Source organism: Uloborus diversus, chromosome 2 (assembly GCF_026930045.1).
Source record: "Uloborus diversus isolate 005 chromosome 2, Udiv.v.3.1, whole genome shotgun sequence".
In the NCBI taxonomy this organism is placed as follows: Eukaryota; Metazoa; Arthropoda; class Arachnida; order Araneae; family Uloboridae; genus Uloborus; species Uloborus diversus.
Window position 1 is genome coordinate 216,115,359 of NC_072732.1, and position 21,095 is coordinate 216,136,453.

Here is a 21,095-nt window from a genome sequence, read left to right on the forward strand (position 1 = left end):
TTTCAAGCCTGTAGGAGAAAAATTGAAAGAGATATGGCACGTCCAATATTCCGGACTTATATTTTTGAAATTAATATTTCATATAAAAAAAGATAAATTATGAGACAAACTTCATTATAAAATGTTGTTTAAACAATAATAAAACATAATATAGGAGTTTGAAATGATTAATTAAAAATTATGTAGTTTTTAAAAAATCAGGAAAAAAAACCTAGCTTTTTAGACGAGAATCCATGGCTGGAAAAATGAGCCACTCTCTATCTCCTAATCCTTATATGTCAGTGTTGTCAATTCCAAAACGAAAAAATATTTCACAGATTATAATAAGCAGAATGTAAAGAGTCAACAACAAAAAAAAAATCAAGTAATTTAATCAATTATTGAATGATTAACAGCTGTTTAAAGAGTATGTCTGGTATACCGAACAACCAGGTCTCAAGGGGTTAAAGGAAGGGAATGGTAGAGAAAAGTACTCGCATTTGTCGAAAGTTAGCCCGATAAGGAAACTAAAAAATAAAGAGTGGAGGGAAAAGGTTCGCTATCGTTTCTAAGTGGTAGTGAAGAAAAATACCAGCATTTGTCAAAAAATTACCAATAGTAGGGCGATTCACATAACAAAGGCAGAGAGTAGTGTAGAAAAGAACCAACAATTGTCGATTTTAAAATCTTAAGCTCTCACACGAAAAAGTAAGGAGTGATGCAGAAAAGTACATCAGCATTTCTAATGTTAAAAGGTAGGAAAGGATGAATATTAGTACCCTAACATTTGATATTCTTGAAGTTCAGCCGTGGCATAGAAACGTACCAGCACTTTTCGAACGAATTGCGAATAGCACTGCGTACGCAAATGCTTCTTTTTATTCAATCTGAAAGATTTGTCGTTGCTATTGAAGCTTTTTCAGCCACCTTCCTGACCTTTATCGCCAGAATTGATACTACAGTCTTAGTGAACCGGACGTGACACTTGTTATGCTAGTCCCCGTATCTAGCCCGTAAGCATCGTGGCGCACTCCATTAATGTATCTCGTTGGCTCAGGTGATGTCTGGTAGCAGGAAGCGCGAGACTTACTCACAGTTGCTTGCTGTGGCTGCGGAACTGCTCTTGCTGCAGCATTCTGGACAGCTTGCCGATCTCGTCGTTCAGAAACCGATTTCGGTTGGACAGCATTTCCAGCTGCTGCTTCAGCTGCTCGATCTCACGACGACCTCCGGAACACCTACATCGGTACCAAAAAGAATTAAAAACTGTAAAAATATTTATTATCCTTTTTTAGCAGAGTATTCGTTTGCTCAATTACGGACTGCTTACTAGACGCGCGTATCAGTGTTGAATAACGTTTATACTGCCGTGGGAAGGTAAAGGACAGTATCTGCACATTTTTCATTTGTTTTTTCGTTTATGTCAGCTATTGCACTTGAACTTTATTGCACAAACTTGTATACATCGCAAAAACGCGTTTCTTTAAATATCGCGAAAACTCATTTCTGCCGATACTGAGCATTATCTTTCCACGGCAGCATAATGTAAAGTGGGGCATGTGCGTACCTGAATCTTCAAAGATCCCATTTCCAACAGAACACCAAAAATCGTGTTCTGTCGGAAAAACCTGTACATTTGCGAAGTTTTTAGGTTTCATACTCAGATCCTAAATTATGGTTTTCAACGAATTACTATCTTTACTAATAATAAAGCTGGATGTCTAGATGTCCGGATGTCTGGGACGCAGACCGTTCGGCCGATTTTCATGAAATTTGGCTAATTAGTTTGTACTACGAGGGTGTGCACCCTAAAGCTATTTTTCGAAAATTCGATTTTGTTCTTTTTCTATTCCAATTTAAAGAACATTTTACCGAGAAAATTATCATAACGTGAAACCGTAACATAGGCGAGCAAATAAACATAAAAAATTGGCAAAAATTCATCATCCATTATTTTTAACCAGGCGAACCAAATGACCGTTTAATTTTCTACTACGAGCAAAGCTGTGCGGGTACCGCTAGTGTCAAATGAACCAAAAACCGAAATTGTAAGTAGTTTCTTTTTTTTTGGAAGGGGAGGCACTACTTCTCAGTTGTGGACCGGGAACTCTTCTCAAGCAGGCATGGCAAAAAAAAGCTGCTTTTCCAATTGAACAACATGTTTTATTTTTAAAAATTTCTAAAAGTTTTACCATGCATCAATAGAAACTAAGATTGCGAGCTATCTTATACTGAAGAATAGAAAGTTCGCTCTCCTCTTAGTGTTACAGCTTAAAGGCCCTAATGGACCGCATCCAATAGTTTCGCTCCGATGATATGAATTTTGGTGGAAGAAGGATAAAAAGTGATTACTTTTGCTAAAGCTGGAGGTAGGGAAAGAATCGGATTGCGAAATAATGTGCATGCTTATAGGTAGAGATCCTGTATACGGAGAGATTGGACAACGGCGAGCCGCTGTCGCCATGTTTAGTCCAAATGTTGTCAGCTCGAAATGCTGTGCTGTGTGAATTTCTAGCTTTCCCACGTAATATAGGACATGAAATCTTCTCCTCGTATTTTCATTAAACGGAGTGAGTTCCAAGTGTGTCAATCCGGCGCCAATTGTTTCGTATCGTCATAGCTAGAGCTTACAAAGAAAAAATTTTTCTCAAAAACTTGTTCATAAAGATAGAAAACAAACAGATATTTGTGATCTGCACATTGCATTTCATAATATCATAACTAACTTCTAATTTTTTCGACACAATGTACAGTGATATTTGGGGTAGAAGATGCATTACGGTCTACGGGGAGTGAGCATCTTTGGACATAAGATGGCCGTCGTTCCGAAGTTGTCCAATCTCTCCGTATTTAGGATCTCTACTTATAGGTAGTTGGAACCATTGTTGCGCTTTTGGCGATTAAGATAAATCTGGCCCTGATTGATTGGAATGGAATACACCCGTTGAAAGTCACTGTCTTTCCAAAAGCATTTAGAACGGTCTAAATGATCCTAGGTTCTTTAAAATAAATCACCACTCCGTTTCTGGACGTAGTAAACAGAAAAAGGATCCGAGGATATGACACACACTCGAAAAAAAGGGGCTTGTACTATGCCAGATTCACACAAGAAATAGCGAGTGATGCAAGATTTTCTGGTCAGCAACATACTGGGATGGCAACATAACTCCATAACTCTGTAGCATTTGCGCCTCTATACTCGACTGCAAGCTTACTTGACAATAGAGAAATAAGCTGAGGCCAATTGTTCCTAACACCTTGTCCGATATTCAGGTAAATTTACGCTCTTCACTTTAGATATAGGATTAATTAGTTAAATCCAGCATACGTAACCTTTTTTTTTTTTTTTTTGTCATAGTTTCTCTCAACTGTAAAATATTTTCAATTGTACCCGTGAAGCGACGCGGAGCATTTTGTCCATTTTAATCAAACGCGCCAGCCAATAGCAGCTCATAGACAAGTGGCGGTCTCCTCTTATTCGCGAAGTAGGTTGGGTAGATAGCTAATAAGTGTGACGTTTTAACTGTTAGCTTATTTTTTCTTCCATGCGTCGTGACGTCATTATCAACTTAAGTTGCAAGCAAGTGTAACTGCTTGTTCCTTTGAGAAAAAATGAGGTCCCTCGAGGACAGAACTAATCCAATCAGAGCTGAACTAAACATAAGTAACAGTTATGCGAAGTAGAAAAAAAAAATAAAACAGTTCACTCACCTTTCTTTCAACTTTTCGAACTGGGCTTCTTTGGCTTCGAGGGCCAGCTTACAGCTGTTCTCTCGATTCAGGCACTTGGCGAGCTCGCATTTCACAGAACTGCAGAAAGGAAATACAATTAGCAGAGTTGATGGTTCGAGATATTTCCTAGCTAGACACTGCAGTGTCTAGCTAGGAATGGCGCAGTATAGCCCTCAAGGGCTCTTGCGCCATAAAAATCAAACAAACAAACCAACACTTGCAGTGTCTAGTTTTCTTTTTAAGTCCCATAGTTTGTTGTTAGTGATAGCTGTAACAGGAGCCTCCATACAGCAAAATTCATAAAGGGGGGGGGGGATATTACGGCCCTTACATGATTTGAACTTTTGATGCAGTTTATTTCAAACCTTTCTCTTCTCACTTACTCCCTTTCCCATTTTACTAGGTCAAAATACTTAAAATTACAGTTGATTCTTATTTTTCTCAGTCCCTCTGTTGCCTATATGAGACACTAGACAGGTAAATAGATTGCGTCAATACTGCACAGTCTTAGTTATTTTTCTTGTTAGTAGATGACAGTGCAGTAAAAAGAATATTTTGTAGACTGATTTTATTCATAGAAAGGTTTTATCTGTCTAAGTATGAGGACTCAAGTGTGATGAATACCATGGCGTGCTGTGTGTGTGTGTGTGTGTGTGTGTGTGTGTGTGTGTGTGTGTGTGCAGACCTAGGTTAGATTTCCAGTTCCGGGCATGCTCGATTCAGAATTTCATTTTTTTATTCGGTCGATAAATGAATTCGGTAAAACATGTAATGTTGACCAGCCTTGTAAGTAACCTAAGTTGACAGCTTTTATAAGTTACAGAATTAGTCCTATATCACATATATCAACCTCTATAACTTGACCATTAAAGTGCTGCACCGCAAGTGGTCAATTTACACAGGTATCACTATACCAAGCGTGCTTGGGAACTAAACTCTGAAGGATCCACGCTGTATTGATCACTTAAACGGAATATCCATCCCTTCGGTCACGTAGACTGAGATGAGCCGCCATGAGCTGTTGAGCCACTGAGTTTAGTTTAGATTTTATTCGTTGCTTGTTTACAGTAAAATGAAAATAGCATTTATTTTTAAAAAGGGGAAAAAAATACATGCATGCATGTCGGAAAGTGTACCAAATTTTATAATAAAAAAATTGTTAAACTTGCTGCTAAAATCCTTAAATATTGCTTTTTTTCATGTGAGATTGTCAGTTTACATTCAAGTACTCGTTCTTCTAGTAACATGACTTATTTTAGTGTCGTTCCTCCAAGAGATACTAATCTTTTCAAACATAAAAAATAAGACAATTCTTTTAACATTTTTTCTGCACTTTTGTACATGTTTAGAAACAATTAATATAAAAAATTCATTCATCATTCAAAGACTAGGGTAAAAGGAGGTTATGAAGAAGAGGAAGTCAGATACGTACATGAGTTCATTCTGCAGAGCCGTTAGTCTCGTCTCACCTGTTTCACTGTCCGGCGAAGACAAGTTGCTAAAAAGAGAGACAGAGGGAGTCTTAGAGACAATGGCAAGAGTGACAGGTATTACTCATTTCAAGTGAAAACTTTTTAATCTCAAAATGCGTGATCGTTGAATGAACAAGAAGGGAATATAGACTAGGGGTATATTAGCGATATAAGGGGATCATTGCTATAGAAAACTAGGAAATTCCTTGTTGGTGAGATTCTACAACCGTATGGCAATCATTGTTCAGGCTGTTATGTTCGTTCGAAGTTACGAGGAAATAACGCATTTGGCAACATCACATTATTTTGACGGTTTTTTCTTTTAAATAATTAAAAAAGAAGTAAGCTGGATTAAAAGCCCCTTTAAATGCAAAATAATCATAATCTGGACAAAAAATAAAAAAAGCGTCATATAACGTTAAAAACTCCGTTAAAATAATCCGCCGACTAAAAAAAATGTTAAAAGATTCATAGTACGCAAATTAGTAGGACATCCTGTAAAAATAAAATTGTTATGGTTTAAAATAAGAAGCAAGAAGGCACGGCGGTGACGTGTACAACAGTTTTTTTTTTTTTTTTTTTCAAGGTAGAAAGTTAATAAGTCACCAACAAAGGATATAATGAGGTTGTGATGAATGAGCCCCTGTCAATCATGTGTGACATAGGCAGAAATGAGTAAATTACCTTAACCCTTTCAAGGGCAGTGTCCCCGCCTTGAGAACGCATATTTGACAATTTTTTTCCAAATATATATAGCTCTCTGCAAAAAAACTATCGATTTGTTAAAGAACCCTTATAGTTGCTTTTTCACTCAATAGATGTCAGCACCATTGAAGTCTTTTTTCCTTCTCTGAGAGAGGTTTGAAATGTGCGGATTTTTAGGGTCAGAGGATTTTTTTTTTTTTTCAGTAGTAAGACCCAGAGTTAAAAAATATTAGTCACAAATTTTATTTTTATAGGCTCCTAAGACTTCATAAATGTCTTTACCAAATTTTAATAGTGCAAAAACATTGAGAAATATACATTTATTTTATACGTCCTCACTGTGAAGACTTTGCCCCGGTTCAGTATGTCATTTCTCATCAGTCAATAGATGGCAGCACTAGTTCCCTTAGATTTCTCTTTAGCCTTATAATTATAAATATTGCATATAGATACATGCATATTATTCTGCTTTTAACTTTATCTTCACTGATTGCGTGCAATTTTATTTATATATGCGATCTATTACAACCGTATTATATTCAAGTATCTGTTTATAATATTACATATATATATATATATATATATATATATATATATATATATATATATATATATATATATATATATATATATATATATATAATATGTATGTATATATATATATATATATATATATATATATAGTACATTTATATTTATATATAAATATATTTATATGTATATATTTATTTATACATTTATACTACTTAAAATGGAACCACATTATAAGAATACAATTGTTTTCGAAAATGCTAAATTATTTTTGCGTTTGTATTTATGTATATATCAATTATTTCCATCGTATTGCATTAGAATATGTGTTTATCATAAGATTAAAAGTCAATAAATCAGTAAAAATGTAAATATCATAGTTGAATTAGTGCCTGTAAGAGCGCTTTTCCTATGCACAGCGTTTTGTGCTTTCTCTGTTCCAGACGGGCAGCGTCCTCGTCTTGAGAACGTATGGTTCCAATATTAAAAAAAAATTCTAATTTTTTTTTCCAATGAAAATCAGTTCAATGATGCTAAAACATTATGAAAAGTGAGTTTTTTTGTAGATTTTAATTTTTTTTCAAGTACTGCCCCTCAAAGGGTTAAAACTAGTGGAGTGGAAAGAAAAGACGTAGCTGTATTTAGAAATTTAGCTATAGTTTGGTGAAGGATTTTTTTTTTCACTAGTTTCATAAAAGTAGAATTAATTGTTTATTTACAATTACACAACCTTTGTTACGTCATAGTTTATTTTAATTGAAACAGTTCTAAATCGTTTGAGTGAAGCATTTCATTTTTAATTTATTATGTGCTCATTAGAGTTAATCGATGTTTAATTAGTTATCATAAAAAATGACATATGCCAGTTTATTGACTGACATTTAAGATTTGTACAATAAGTACTTGTAATATATATTCATTATCTGATTCCTTATTCATGAACGGTTCAATGTTATCATGACTGGCTTTGCGTTCTTTATGGCAAACCCATTTTCCCCATTCGGAATTTCATTCTCCCTCTACCTAAAGCACCTTCATTAAAGTGAACCCTGCCGACACACCTGGTTTAAAAATTAGCAATCAAAATTGCATTTGTAGTTTATAATATAACTCTTTTTGGAACAAACACGTTATTTTGTCTCTATTTTTAAAAAGAAATATTAAAAGAATCAAATTTGGCAACATAGTATTTAAAAAAAAATAAAAAAAACTTTTTTAGAAGCAAAAATAGAAATTATTTTGTGCTTTGAAGGATACATGACTTTAGAATATATTGTATTATCATTTTATTATTTTGCGGCACTTTTTTAAATGTGTGTGTATGCGTAAAGATATATTTTCACAAATACTAAAAATGTTATCTTTATTTACGTTTCCGACACAAATAATATTGTAAATGATTTTACTATATTACTCTAATCGATTCAACTCAACATTCTGCATTGAACTCAGTTTGCTTATATTGCGTAAGAACAAAATTTTAAATTTTGAAAATACTGAAACAAATTTCGAACAGCGCTGATCCTGAACACGAGTCAAAGTCAGACAGTAGTCTGGCGATCACATGGAAAGATTTTCTATCTTCCGGAGGTTGTTGTCTCTGCTACAAGGCTTGGTTAAGGGCCAACTAACAATGATCTGACTACAACGTTTTAGACGAAACTCTAAACAGAGCTTTCGATTCAACGTTTTAGACCAACGGTAGGCAATCCGTCGGTCGTGATCGGCCGTTCGATCTCGAGCCCATTTTGAGTCGATCGCGGCAATATTTTGAGTCTTGCTTTTTGTCTGAGTAGAATTGTTAAACATTAAGTACTGGAACAAAGTATAGCTTAACATCTAAATGAAAAGGTATATGAAAGTTTTACAAACTTTTTGTAGTCACTGGAACTTTTTCAGTCACTATTTTTCCATCTTATAGCAAACATAATACTTGTGTCTGGATATATTCTTTTATTGGTTACGAAAACGTTATTTTAGCAACTTAAAACAACTACTAAATTTGTTTCTAAGTATTTTTAATAAGAGTTGGCCAACAATTTGAAGTCATCATAGTCTCAACTTAATATTGTATACAAAGCGTCCGTTTTAGTCTATAGTGCATCATGCCCCTCTCTCCCCTACCACAAATCAATTTTGAGTTCACATTAAACTTGGAAAGTAGATCTTCAGTCAATTTAGGTTGCCGACCGCTGTTTTAGACAAAAGTCCAAACAAAGCTTTAGATACAACGATTTAGACAAAAGTCCAAACTAAGCTTTCGACACAACGATTTAGACGAAAGTCCAAACTAAGCTTTCGATAATGAGAAAAGGGTAAGGGTGAACGAAAATGACCCACCGGTCTGCTTCGAGTCTAAGGAACGTCGTCTCAGCTTCCTCCTCGTCATCCTCCTGGTGTTCAGCTGCCAGACGATCGGATTCGGAAGCTGACTCGGTCTCAGGGGAGGACTCCTTCTGGGCATCGTCCTCCTCCTCCTCGTGGATGGGGGCATATGGGCTTGGTGTCCTTTGAGAGTCATCAAAACAGAGTAAAGTTTAATATGTGTACATCGTAAAAAATTTTTTGGAACGTTCCTAAAAAATAATGCGCAGCTAATTTCTGTCAGTAACATATCTGGGAAAGAATGAAAAAGTTTCCTTGGAAAATGTCTGCAATAATTCAGTACAGTCGATCCCACTTATTAGAATAACGGTTAAAAGAATATCCCGCTTAATAAAATACATTTTCAATACACCAAACCAATGTAATGTATTATTTTGATCCCTGTAAATGGAATATCCCGCTTATTAGAATATTTTTTCGTGGCAAAATGGCTATTCCGTTAAGCGGGTTCGACTGTAGCTTGCATGAAATCAACGCAGAATCTCTCTGAAGAACTCAGGAACCTTCCCAATGGAATCCTGCCATGCTGCTGAATTAAATCAGGAACCGTCAGAGAAAACGTAGATACGTTTACAATAATCGTTTTGCGACACCATGGATTTCCAAGAAAGCTCCTAAAGCATGTATGGGCAAAGCTAAGGCAGAATTTCAAACACCAAACAGCCTTCAATTTCTAAAAAGCTCAATATCCAGCGACTGCTAGTTCGCCCTGGAAACCCACGAAACCCCGGAGCATTGCTTGGAAATAATCTATGACGTTTCGAAATTTTATTACATTGCAGTTGTTAATGCAACATGTATTGGTGATTATTTTCCGACTTGTCATCAGCATGAAATTCTGTAGATTATATTCGATATGTTTAATTCGTTTATAAATCATTGTAAAGAATATTTTACGGTTATTTTTTGGTAAATTCGGATTGCTAACTCGCTGATTAAGCTTTGCAGTACGTTTACATTCCGTTCGTTTTAGTCTAAATCTTGATAAAACTTTTGGCTTTATAAAGTTTAAGATAACCTTTTTAAGCTCACTTTAAAAAAATTAACTATCTTCTTTAATCCCCCCCCCCTCTTATTTACGTTCAAATCTCCACAGCTCTTTCTATTTTGAATTTTCCAACCAAGTTTCATGACATAAAGTACTCTTTTATTTTTTTCCTGTTTTAAAATGAGGTAAAACTTGAAAACATAAGAGGATTTCCTACGTTCCACGTTGTCGAAGATATACTGAAAATTAAAAAAAAAAAAGTTACCTCGTTTTTTTTTATTATTATTATTATTATTATTAATTTTATTATTTCTTTTTTTGGATGAAGCACTGACTGTAAATATTCTCAGAAGCTGTAAGAATTTTGTATCAAATCTTGGTATTCTTGAAAAAGCGTGGATTAGCGCAGAAGACTTTCAATACACAGACCTTCAGTTTAATGTGTAAAATATATTTCTGCTATTCATTTATTCAGCTGAAATTAATTCGAAATCAGAAAACTCATTCAAAAGAATAGTTTTCTTTTCTTTTAGGAGTTTCAACAAAGAAATCACATATTTTAACAATTCGCCCACTTGAAAAGTTACTAAACGTCAACGTAGTTGAGTTAACTTTCCCCATGAAGCATTTCATTGAGGCTAAGCTTTTTTTAAGTGGAAACTGGTTACTAATGGAAGTTATTATTTTCGCAATTTGAACAAATCAGTATTTCGTATGCCCTCGTACAGTGAAAGCATCAAGCGATGTTGACACAAACCCCAGGGGACAAACTCCTCATCCAATTTAAATCTGGAGGTAATTGCGTCAAGACTGGAACAAGAAGCAACGCCATTTCGGCGGCGCATTCGAAAAAAAAAACTAAATTGATCCATAAATGGAATAACTGCTTGGATCTGATCTCCAAATGATGCGCACTATCCCCGAGGCAGCATGAATTCGAGATTTGCATACGCTTCCGAGATTTCTTAATGGGTTCGGAATCTCCTTTGATGAGTGCATCTTTAAGTAGTAGGAAGATCGATCCATTCTGCATGCTTGCTTTCCAGTTTCCAAACATAAATCCGTTTCAAAAGGGAGAGCAAATATTTTTTTTAAGTTCTTCGTCAGTAAACTGATGTATGATGAGGCAGTTAGAAGCAAAAGCTTTTTACATACTTAGCTATCAATATTCTACGAAAATAAACTCTACAATTAAATGATTTGATACACTATATCCATGCTAGTTAGCTGCAAAATTACAAGCACGAAGCCTTTGTTGCTGTATACAAAAAAAGTATTTTATACATCAATTGAAACAGTGAGAAGCAAAGCGATGTAAGAGAGAAAATTAGAAATTTGGAGACACCTGTTGAAACAGTGGCAGAGAAGATCCTCTGTTACGGGACAGGAGATAGAACTAGTTGCCCTGGTAGGTGCTGCTCTACCAGCAGGATCTATTAAAAAATTCCAATGAAAGTCTACCTAGGATCTGAACTTTAAACGCGTTTTACTTAAAACTGTAAAACGTTCACTTACATCCCTTTGTTTCTCATATACAAATGTGACGACCAGCAACAGGCCCTTGGCCCAGCTAGGCTGATCCTAATCAATTTATTAGTCCCCAATGAAGATCAGTGTCCCTCTTAAAGCTATCCACCCCCTTGCTCATTACCACCTCTTCCGGTGAGCTGTTCCAAGTGCCCACAACCCTACTAAAGAAGTAGTTTTTCCGTATTTCCAGGTTAGCCTGAGATTTGAATAGCTTAAAACAATGACCCCTCGTCCTGCTTTCCGTGCAAAAATTTAATCCATTAACGTCATTCATTTTGATGAATTTAAACAACTGAATCATGTCCTTTCTGACCCTCCTTTGCTCCAGGCTATACATACTAAGCCTCTTAAGTCTAGTATCATAATCTAAATCCGAAAGTCCCCTTACTAGTCCAGTTACCCTTCTTTGTACCCTTTCCAATACACAAATACCTTTCCTCAGATAAGGCGACCAAAACTGCACAGCATACTCCAAATGGGGTCTTACTAATCTTCTATATAAAGGCAGAAGAACCTTCTTAGATTTATAAGAAGCATTGAAAATATTTAAACTGACATCCACTAATTCCTCTGCACATTCAATTAAAATTAAATTGATCATTGCCTCATATTTGCTATTTCACTATTCCAACAGGAAATATAGACACATACACCATAACAACCAAATCTTAATGAACGAAAATAAGTGTAACATGACGATGGATTGCAACTTTCTTCTTGAGAAGTTATTATTTCAATCGAAATATTTAAATTTTACCTGTTAACACAGCTAATATGTTCATACAAAGAGCACGGGGAGAACACACCACGACGGACGCATAGAGGGATGGTTTTTTCTGGTTTTTAGTATGATTTATATTGATCCCCCCCCTGGAGAAATATTCAATTCAAGAAATATTCGAAACTGGAGAAATATTAATGACGACTCTGATAACCACATAAGCTAATATTAACCATCTTTAGAAAGATAAATCTACCTTATTTTGCTATGCTGCCAATGAAAAATGCATTTTTGCTGCCCAAGTAGACAGATACTTGTAATATGAATCAGATAATCTTAAAACGGTAATTTGTAATCAAATACGGATTTTTGAAAGTGATTCCAATACGTTAATGAAAAAGAACTGTTCTCAATGATGGAGTAGAAGGAACTTTCGTCCCGATATTTTTTTTTTAAACTTTTTAGCAGCAAATGAAAACAGTATTGGAAAGCCCAATCGTGCATATAATTTAGCTGCAGTTTACAAAAACATTTCTGAGTACAAGAATGAGAAAATAGAGACTTTCCTGGGACATATGGTATGCTTGGTTGTCTGTCACACACGCAGTCATTGAAAATAGTTCAATATTGTTCAAAGCTCCTTAAAAGAGGCAAATGTGTCCAAATTCTAAACAAAAAAGTTTACTAATTCAATTTTTGAGCAATAACATTGCTTATTATTCTCATTTGACTGTTTTGAATTCCTATGATTTTATTTTCACTCCGCCTCCCTCTGCAGCACCACCGTCGACCGGTCCCTCCCAATGCTGCTCTTCTAGCGAAAACCGTCTCCAGGATGTGTCCACATCCTAAACACATACACACACTCACACACATACACACTCATGCCTGCACACAGACACAAACACACACGCCTACATACACACACTCGTGATTGCGAAAAACAATTTGAATTCCAGATGTGAAAATTCAAATTATTTTTTTGTTTATTTTTTTATTTTTTTATTTATTTTTATAATTTTTTTAATTTTATTTTTTTTTATTATTTTTTTTTATTTATTTTTTTTTATCATTATTTTATTTATTTTTTTTTTCTGACGTTCGTTTACGGAATAAAACCACGATTAGTGTGAGGATAAAAAATGCTACATACATCGAAAAGAAAATTAAGGGTATTTTCAACAAGTTGGGGGGCTCAAGCACTCTTCAACAACACCCGGACAGCACAGCTCTAATCTAACCACACTAGCGCCATGAACCTGGAGTTCTTTCTGGGCTTTCCCTCCCTCTTTTTCGACACAACAAACTATCATTCATTGTAAGGATATTTCAATCAGTTCTTGTTGTTTAGTATGAATTTATATTGACCTATAAATACACATTTAAATTAATGCTCATCTTTGCTTCTTTAAAATGCACTTCATCTGTGTCGCTATCGGTAATTTCAAACAGAAATCTCCACTGTAGCTTTCTGTTCAAATTTCAAAATTGCAAAGGGAAAAAATTAGTGGTATGGATACAATTAAATTGCTTTGTTTTCTTCCTTTTTTATTATTATTTAAATATTTATTCTACTTGTACTAACTGCAATATAGTTTCAATTCAATACTATAAAATTTTCTTTATGCAGATATGTATACTGAATGACGTCATATTTAAATGCCAAGTATAGAGAAGTTTAAAGAAATAAAAAACATTTTAACAATCATTTCGTTTCAGTTCATTTCATAAACAAAGTCTGATCAATGCAAATACACATGTATAGTGTAAATTTAAAAAGAAATGTGGGCCTTAAGCCGTGGAACAACTGTGCCTTGGCCCAGTTGGCATACTACAAGAAGGCGATAATAAACGCAAGTAGTTAAGTAAGCATACTAAAAAATGTAGTCAGTACAAGAAAGCATTTTTTTCAACCCTGCACTTCTCAAAACCATCAAATTTCATTTGTCCATGGGTCTATTAAAGATTATCTCTGTTAAAAAAAACACTGGGCAGATAGGGTAGACATCAAATCACACGGACAGTCAGACACATTTAAAGTTATTGATGTTATACATGAGCTGTCATCAGAAACGCTGCGCTATAACTAAATTCTCCCGGGATTATAGGGTAAGCCATAAAAGTCCGCAAACGTCTCAAACATGAAAGATAAATCGACTGACTGAACCTAATAAATGTTTCATCGTAGCACTCAAAACAGAAGCAAAATGAATAGTCAGTAGAAAACTCTGATCTATCGCTTGCTTTAACAAGCATTACGTGCTTTTTCGAATTACAGAACATGATGGGGAAATGATGGACCATATTTCCGCATTATGGAGATGCTAGGCTTTTATCGATTTCGTGTTAAATCGCTGTTCGCACGAATGCACGAGTAAAGTTGAGTTAAAAGTGAGAACATAAAGGGTTTAAAAGCTCATGAAAGGTGTTAATACATAAAATTTCACGCCAGTAAAGAAAGACTTCGCTCACGTCAAAAGGCCATTAAGTTACTTCAAATCTTAAAATAAGTTTTTCTTCTTCAAGAGTTAACTCTTCAAATCCTTTTTAGATTTAAAACATATTAAAGCTGAACAAGATTAATTTTATTGCAGACACACTACAGCTGACCGACACTGACTTTGTGACGAACTACAGCTGACCGACCCTAACTTTGTGACGAACTACAGCTGACCGACCCTAACTTTGTGACGAACTACAGCTGACAGACCCTAATTTCATGACAAACTACAGCTGGCCCGGGATCGTTATTTCCGGTAGACTAGAACTGATTTAGTCTACCTATTTTCGCTACACTAGAGCTGATCGAGCCTACTAATATCAGATCCACTAGATCTGATCTATTTTTATTATTTCTGATAAACTAGATCTTATCTATCCCGAGGTTTCACTAGTACTAGAGCTAATCCAATTAGAACCATTTTCTGCACACAAGAGCTGATAAATAAGAAATATCTCCTACACAAAAGACCTGAGCAACCCTTATACAGGGGTGATTGTGAGTTCATCAAAAAATACCTGAAAGTTTCAAAGCGAGGGGGGGGGGTAATCTTTGACCCTTATTACTTAAGTGCACCTTTGCCATAGTATTAAATAGTTCTGAGTCAAAATATTGTGTGTACATGTGATTAAATTTTTAATGGGTTACAAAGTTACTTTTGAGCTGGTGTTATACAAATTATCTTGACATTTATTTGTCCATCTTAAGACTCTTGCAGGTATATTTGATGAGTATTATATAATTTAAAAAAATTGCGGAGGTAGGGAGATAAAAGCATAACATAGAAAAAAAAAAGAAGTCCGGTATTTTCGGACATAAAAATACCGGAAATACGTCCGAAAATACCGGAAATTCGGTAAAATACCGGAACACAATCACCCCTGCTTATATTACTGAGGCACTAGAGCTCATGTAATATAATAATTTCCGACGCGTTAGATCATTATACTGCAGTGCTAAGCGCAAAAGTCGTATCAGCAGTTGAGTTCAAAATGAGAAATTGCCGTTTAAAATTCAAATGCAGCTTTTTCAGATTTTTCAAAAAAATATATTTCCCAATGACAAATAACCATATAACATTGTATTTTGGTGAAATATGTAACAAAGAAGCACCAGATGACCGTAACTCAATAGGGAAGTTGCAACCTATTAAATGTTCATATTTTGACTATTGGATATTGTTAATTGACCCTCAAAACTAAAAAATTCACCATCACCGAATTTTAAAACACCGTGATTGATTTTTAATGAATTTTAAAAAATGCACGCGCAAAAGTGCGCTCTTCTGAAACGTCACGAGCTTACGTCATAGGGCACTAATGGGCAGCCTTCCGCCGAAGATCCCTTGTTTTCGTACGGACATTTTGAGCTCGCTGATATTTTTATTTTTTAGAAATTCAATACTCCTTTTGAACACACTATGGAGGCCGGATTCGTTAAAGCACAATCTAAATAATCTTCCTCGAGTAACATCAATGATGATGTTCGAATATTTCCGAGAGGATGAGAGATTTAATGTTCCAGAAACGCGATGAGTTAATTGCGAGGAGATGAGCCTTTTACGTTTCGTCTTCGAAGTCAACTGCATGTCCTTCGGTTTCTCCCGTATCGGAAGAGCGCATGACGTCACTTCCTATGCCATTTGACGTCACAAGCGCTTGAACTTTAAAAATTAATTAAAAAAACTACTTATCGTATCGCAAAAAAATTTTCACCTATGATGCTCATACATGTTACTCTATCATATAAAAATAAAATTGAAAAATCGAAAACTTCCCTATTTTGATGAAAAGAGCAGATACCACTTTTGTGCTTAGCACGGCACTGATCAACTCGACTTATTTCCCGTACACTAGAGCTGATCGACCCAAATTATTACCTAAGCACTAGATCTGATTAGCTCTAACTACTTCCGAAACACTAGATCTGAATGATCTTAATACTTCTACGGCACATTAGTACCGATCAGCTCAAATTATGTCCGACACATACGAGGGATTTATTGAGATTTGACTATTTATTTTCGGTTCTTTATGTATCTATTAGTGTGTACGGAAAAAAAAATGTTCAATATTCATCTTCAAAACGCATACGCACAATTGAGGTAGTGAGAAGCAAAGGGATGCAAGTGGCAAAATTAAAAATTTGGAAATAACCAGTACAAATGGTAGGTGAACCTCTCCTCCGTCTTGGGGCAAGAGATGGTACTAGTAGCCCAGGTAGGTGCTGCTGTACAGAATTGTTTTTTTTTTTTTTTTTCCAATGGCTGGCAGCAAGAAAAGGTTACAAAAAACAAAATAGCAAAAACAAACACAATCCACAGAACAAGGAACAATACAGGAACAATAAAGTGAAATATTTAGCTGCCGATACGCTCTCTTGCGCTGTACAGAATGATTTAGAAAAAAATTTCAATGAAAGCCTGCCTAGGATCTGATCTTTAAACGCGTTTTACTCGAAACTTAAAATAGTCCATTTGCATCCCTTTGCTTCTCACTGCCTCAACTGATCTTTCAAGATTATGCCCTAATACGTTGTTTTTTTTTCTTTTTAAATCTTTTTTTGTCAAAATAATACTAATAATAATCATCAAATACTGTAATGTTTTTACAGATAATCTGATAAACACATTTTTGGGACATTCTTTTGAGCTATTTATCTCGTACATTGCAAGACGTTTCTCTTATTTCTACTGGCTCATTCCAAATCTCACGATATTGCTTGTTCAGTAATGTTATAGTATTATTGAAAAGGTGCCGTTCATATTACATTAGCAGGTGTTCATTCGCTTTCTATGCTAATTTATCAGTTAAATTCAATGATGAAAGTTAATGTTGAGGTGACTGCACTCAACTTATGTGTAAAGACATAAAGATCGACGTATTCAAACACTTTAGCGGCGAATTTGTCGATGAACATCGATTAAAGAATAAAATTTGCGCATGCCCAGGATAAAGAATTTATCGCACACTATTTAAATAATTAAGAATTAAAAATTTGGCGTATTATCATTAGCAGCTAGTTTACGTTAAAATTGACATGGTTTTCCCCATTACTTAACTTTTTGGTTATGTAACACCACAAAGTTCGTACACATAACATAAAGTTAGTAAGTTAAGAAAGTAGCATGAAACTTTCTCGTTCTGACGAAAAGACGGTATGATACTGCTTTTCCAGGAAAAAAATTTTGAAACATTGTTCTTACGTATATATCGAGGGCGCTGAATCTTCGCTTTTGAAATAATGAGTGTAATATTGACGAATCTTCTTACAACATTTGCGGTTCAAGGAAGGTTGGCTGCTCAAAATAAAATTAAAATCTGCCATTGAGATACCATTTGTAGCTTGACTGTATTTGGAGTTATGAAGGATGATCCTTATCTAAATAAAGAAATAGGCTGAAGAAAATTTTCGTAATATTATAAAGAAATTTTCAGAACGCAGGTGAGAGATGTGTTTTATTCTCAATAAAATGTTTAGTTTGGTTTTTTTCCTCCTTGAAAATATGAAAACTATTTGACTCCACGGCTCTCTCACCAGTCAGTTTGAAATCTATTGCAACAGTTGACCAACTTGCCTATCAAGGCATTTATCAATTTGTTTTGTTATGTTTTTTTGCCCACTATAATTTCACATATATATCTTAAGTATGATTTATACAATGGTGAGCAAAGATAATACCAATCTTCGCAGACATTCTCATGTATAATTCTAACACCTAAAAGAATGAAATAACGCATCCATAGAATAGAGCATAAGCCACTTGTCTATAATATACTATACTGCATTCACGGTAAAAATAGATTAGATATTAACAAAGAAATGCACCATTTGGTGACGTCAATTATGTGCTTGGCTTGGACAAGAACAAATTCGTGCCATACAAACGGCGTGTGTGGATAGTATTGGTTTACTTCTTTTTATTGACACCATAGTACACCTTCTAACCTTGTTTACCCGGCTCCCATTCACCCGGATCTCCGTTTAGTCCGGATAAATTTTGTGGAGAGTTTATAAAAAAAATTATATTCACTTTAAAAACAATTTTAAACTACGATAGCAACAACAAAACTATAAGAACGCCAAACGTTCGCTCTTATTTTGATTAAATGATATCAGCTGCATAGACAGTACAATAAAGTATAATAATCTAGCAAACATTATGGCATACATATAGCGCTAGTCCAACACTACCACGGCTAAGCTATAATGATAAAGTGCTGGCGGGAAACGATCCTACGTGATTTTCTTTGCTTCTTTAAGAATTGTGCTTTTTTACCATATTGCCTAGACTATCCGTTTTTTTTTTATCCAAACTGCCTTTAATTCTAATTAGTCCAGATAGCATATAAAAAACCTTTACTCAGCTAGGGAGCTTGTAATAGATTCGGGACTCCTGTGCCGAACCTCCTCCTCCTAACGTGAACAAATTTCACTCCTCAAATTTCTGAACCCACGTTCGGATGTTTTTAACCCCCCCTCTTGACTAATGCCTATAAGACAGTGTTTCGAAATTAAACAATAATTAGAGCATATAAAACAAGGTACAAATAAATGGATGACGTTTTCACCTGCTAGCCAATCAGCAGAGTCCAAACTTTCTAATGGTCTCTAGCAAAGTAAAGTTTATTTATACGCGTCCGGATACACGAGGTTGTACTGTATGTGTATCTTGAACTCAAACAAGTATTCTTTCCGTTGCCAATGATCAATGAAAAGTCAGTCCCCTTTTTGCACGGTGTAAAAGAATTATAATATACTCCTCTCCACCTTACCCCACCTTTTAGAGATACACTTTAGGTTGTACCACACGAGGGGTCCATGAATCTGGTCTTCCGTATGGCTATGTTCGGAAATTACAATATACAGATAGACAATCGGTTGAAGGGTTCAATTTGGACAGCGTATTCCTCATTGCATAAGTTCAGCTGCATCTATTTTTGTTTATAATATCCTCAACAACCAACATAGCCCGACGCAGAAAACTAACGGTCAAATGAGCCAATCCAAACGAAAAATATTTTCAGTTTTGAATCGTGTTGAAGAAAACTTCAACAAACTGTGCAATGTACTTTCTTAAGTGAAACTCTAGGCACCGTACTGATCGAATTCCCATCCCTTTAAACATTAGTTTCGCAAAAGACTGAATCCTGATCGACCTGTATATCGATCGAGGCACAAATAATGAGAAACCTGTTGAATGCGGCGAAAGTGCACTGTCAAAAATGAAACGCTCAATTTTGACGATTCGGCAATCCTCGAGCACTATTTCGTTATTTTCTACGATCCTTTCGTCACCGAATCACGTGATATTTGACGAAACCAGAAATCTCAAATTTTTCACGAAATAATTTCGTCCCGATTTCGTCACATTGCAGTGCATTCTAGGAGTTTTCGTTTCAGTCTTGTACTTGCTCGTTAAATTATTTTACGGCAGTTATTCTAAAGGATTCATAAAAATGGTTAGTATTTATTAAAATTTGCATGTGCAATGTGCCTTCTTTTATGTATTGTTACATTTTTGTTTAGTGTTGTGTTTATTGTTGTATTTAAAACACATTAAAATTGAAAACGACCTGTTCGATTTGGTTTGGAATTCTGTATAAACTAAATTTGAGTTACCTCCACGTTAGGCTTAACTAGCGGTATTTTTTATTTGCAAATGAAAATGTGTGTTTAATGACATTTGTTTCCGAAAACGTACTTCCTTTATTTCGTTAGACATTTGACAAAGATAACCAAAGCAGTTTTACGAATTTAAACTTACATAAAAAAATTCCACCGTAGCTACAGCAACGCAGATAATTAATACAGCGCCTTGATAAATAGCATAGAACTTTGAAGCTTTTAATTTCAACGTTGAATATGTTGCATGGTTATGTGTTTTCATTCTTCTTCATGAATTTTACTAATATAATTCTGGTGAACGAAGTGTTTTTGTTTAATAATTCAATTTTTTTCCCTGCATTTTTATTTTCTTAAACAAATATTCCGCCCCCACCCCTCTCTAAGTACTGGTATTTTTTTCTTCTTCAACCCTACATATAATATTTTATTCAATACAATAATAATTTATACAGTAGCTCTCTCCCAAAAGTGTACGTAACACTTATCATTTTCAATGAAATATTGCTCCAGTCATTAGGTAAGATTAATATTTTGGAATGGGTAAACAATAGATCTTCTATAATTAATTCTTAACAAAACTACATGAAATATTTTAATAGCAAAATAAAATATGATTTTGAAGAAATTAATAATCAAAAAGTATTAAGAACTTTATCTCACAAAGGTGTTCATAAAAAATATTTTTTAATAATTGCTTAGGAACCTTTTAAACAAGACCATAAAAAAGCGCTTAATGCAGTTAAAAAATAAATGCAAACTGACTATCAGCTTATGGTTCGGAAATGATACCGCCCCCCCTTTTTTTTGTTAGGCTCGTTGACCGGACTTATTAAAAGCGCACCCCATGTTTTTTATGTAATGTCATTCCCTTCTGCAGCTGTCTCCTGTTTATGTTGCATTATTTGTGGAGTCTGTTTCTTTCTT

General features: G+C 34.9%; 1 protein-coding gene across 1 annotated transcript in view; it reads right to left on the reverse strand.

Annotated features, from left to right (window-relative positions):
* Nucleotides 1-21,095, reverse strand: part of LOC129216802 (uncharacterized) — a 173,426-nt gene that overhangs the window by 102,407 nt on the left and 49,924 nt on the right. The window contains exons 6-8 of the mRNA XM_054851017.1: nucleotides 8,760-8,927; nucleotides 3,691-3,789; nucleotides 1,074-1,217 (exon numbers count right to left, since the gene is read on the reverse strand). Coding sequence (XP_054706992.1) covers nucleotides 1,074-1,217; nucleotides 3,691-3,789; nucleotides 8,760-8,927 — 411 coding nt within the window. The remainder of the gene's footprint in view (nucleotides 1-1,073; nucleotides 1,218-3,690; nucleotides 3,790-8,759; nucleotides 8,928-21,095) is intronic.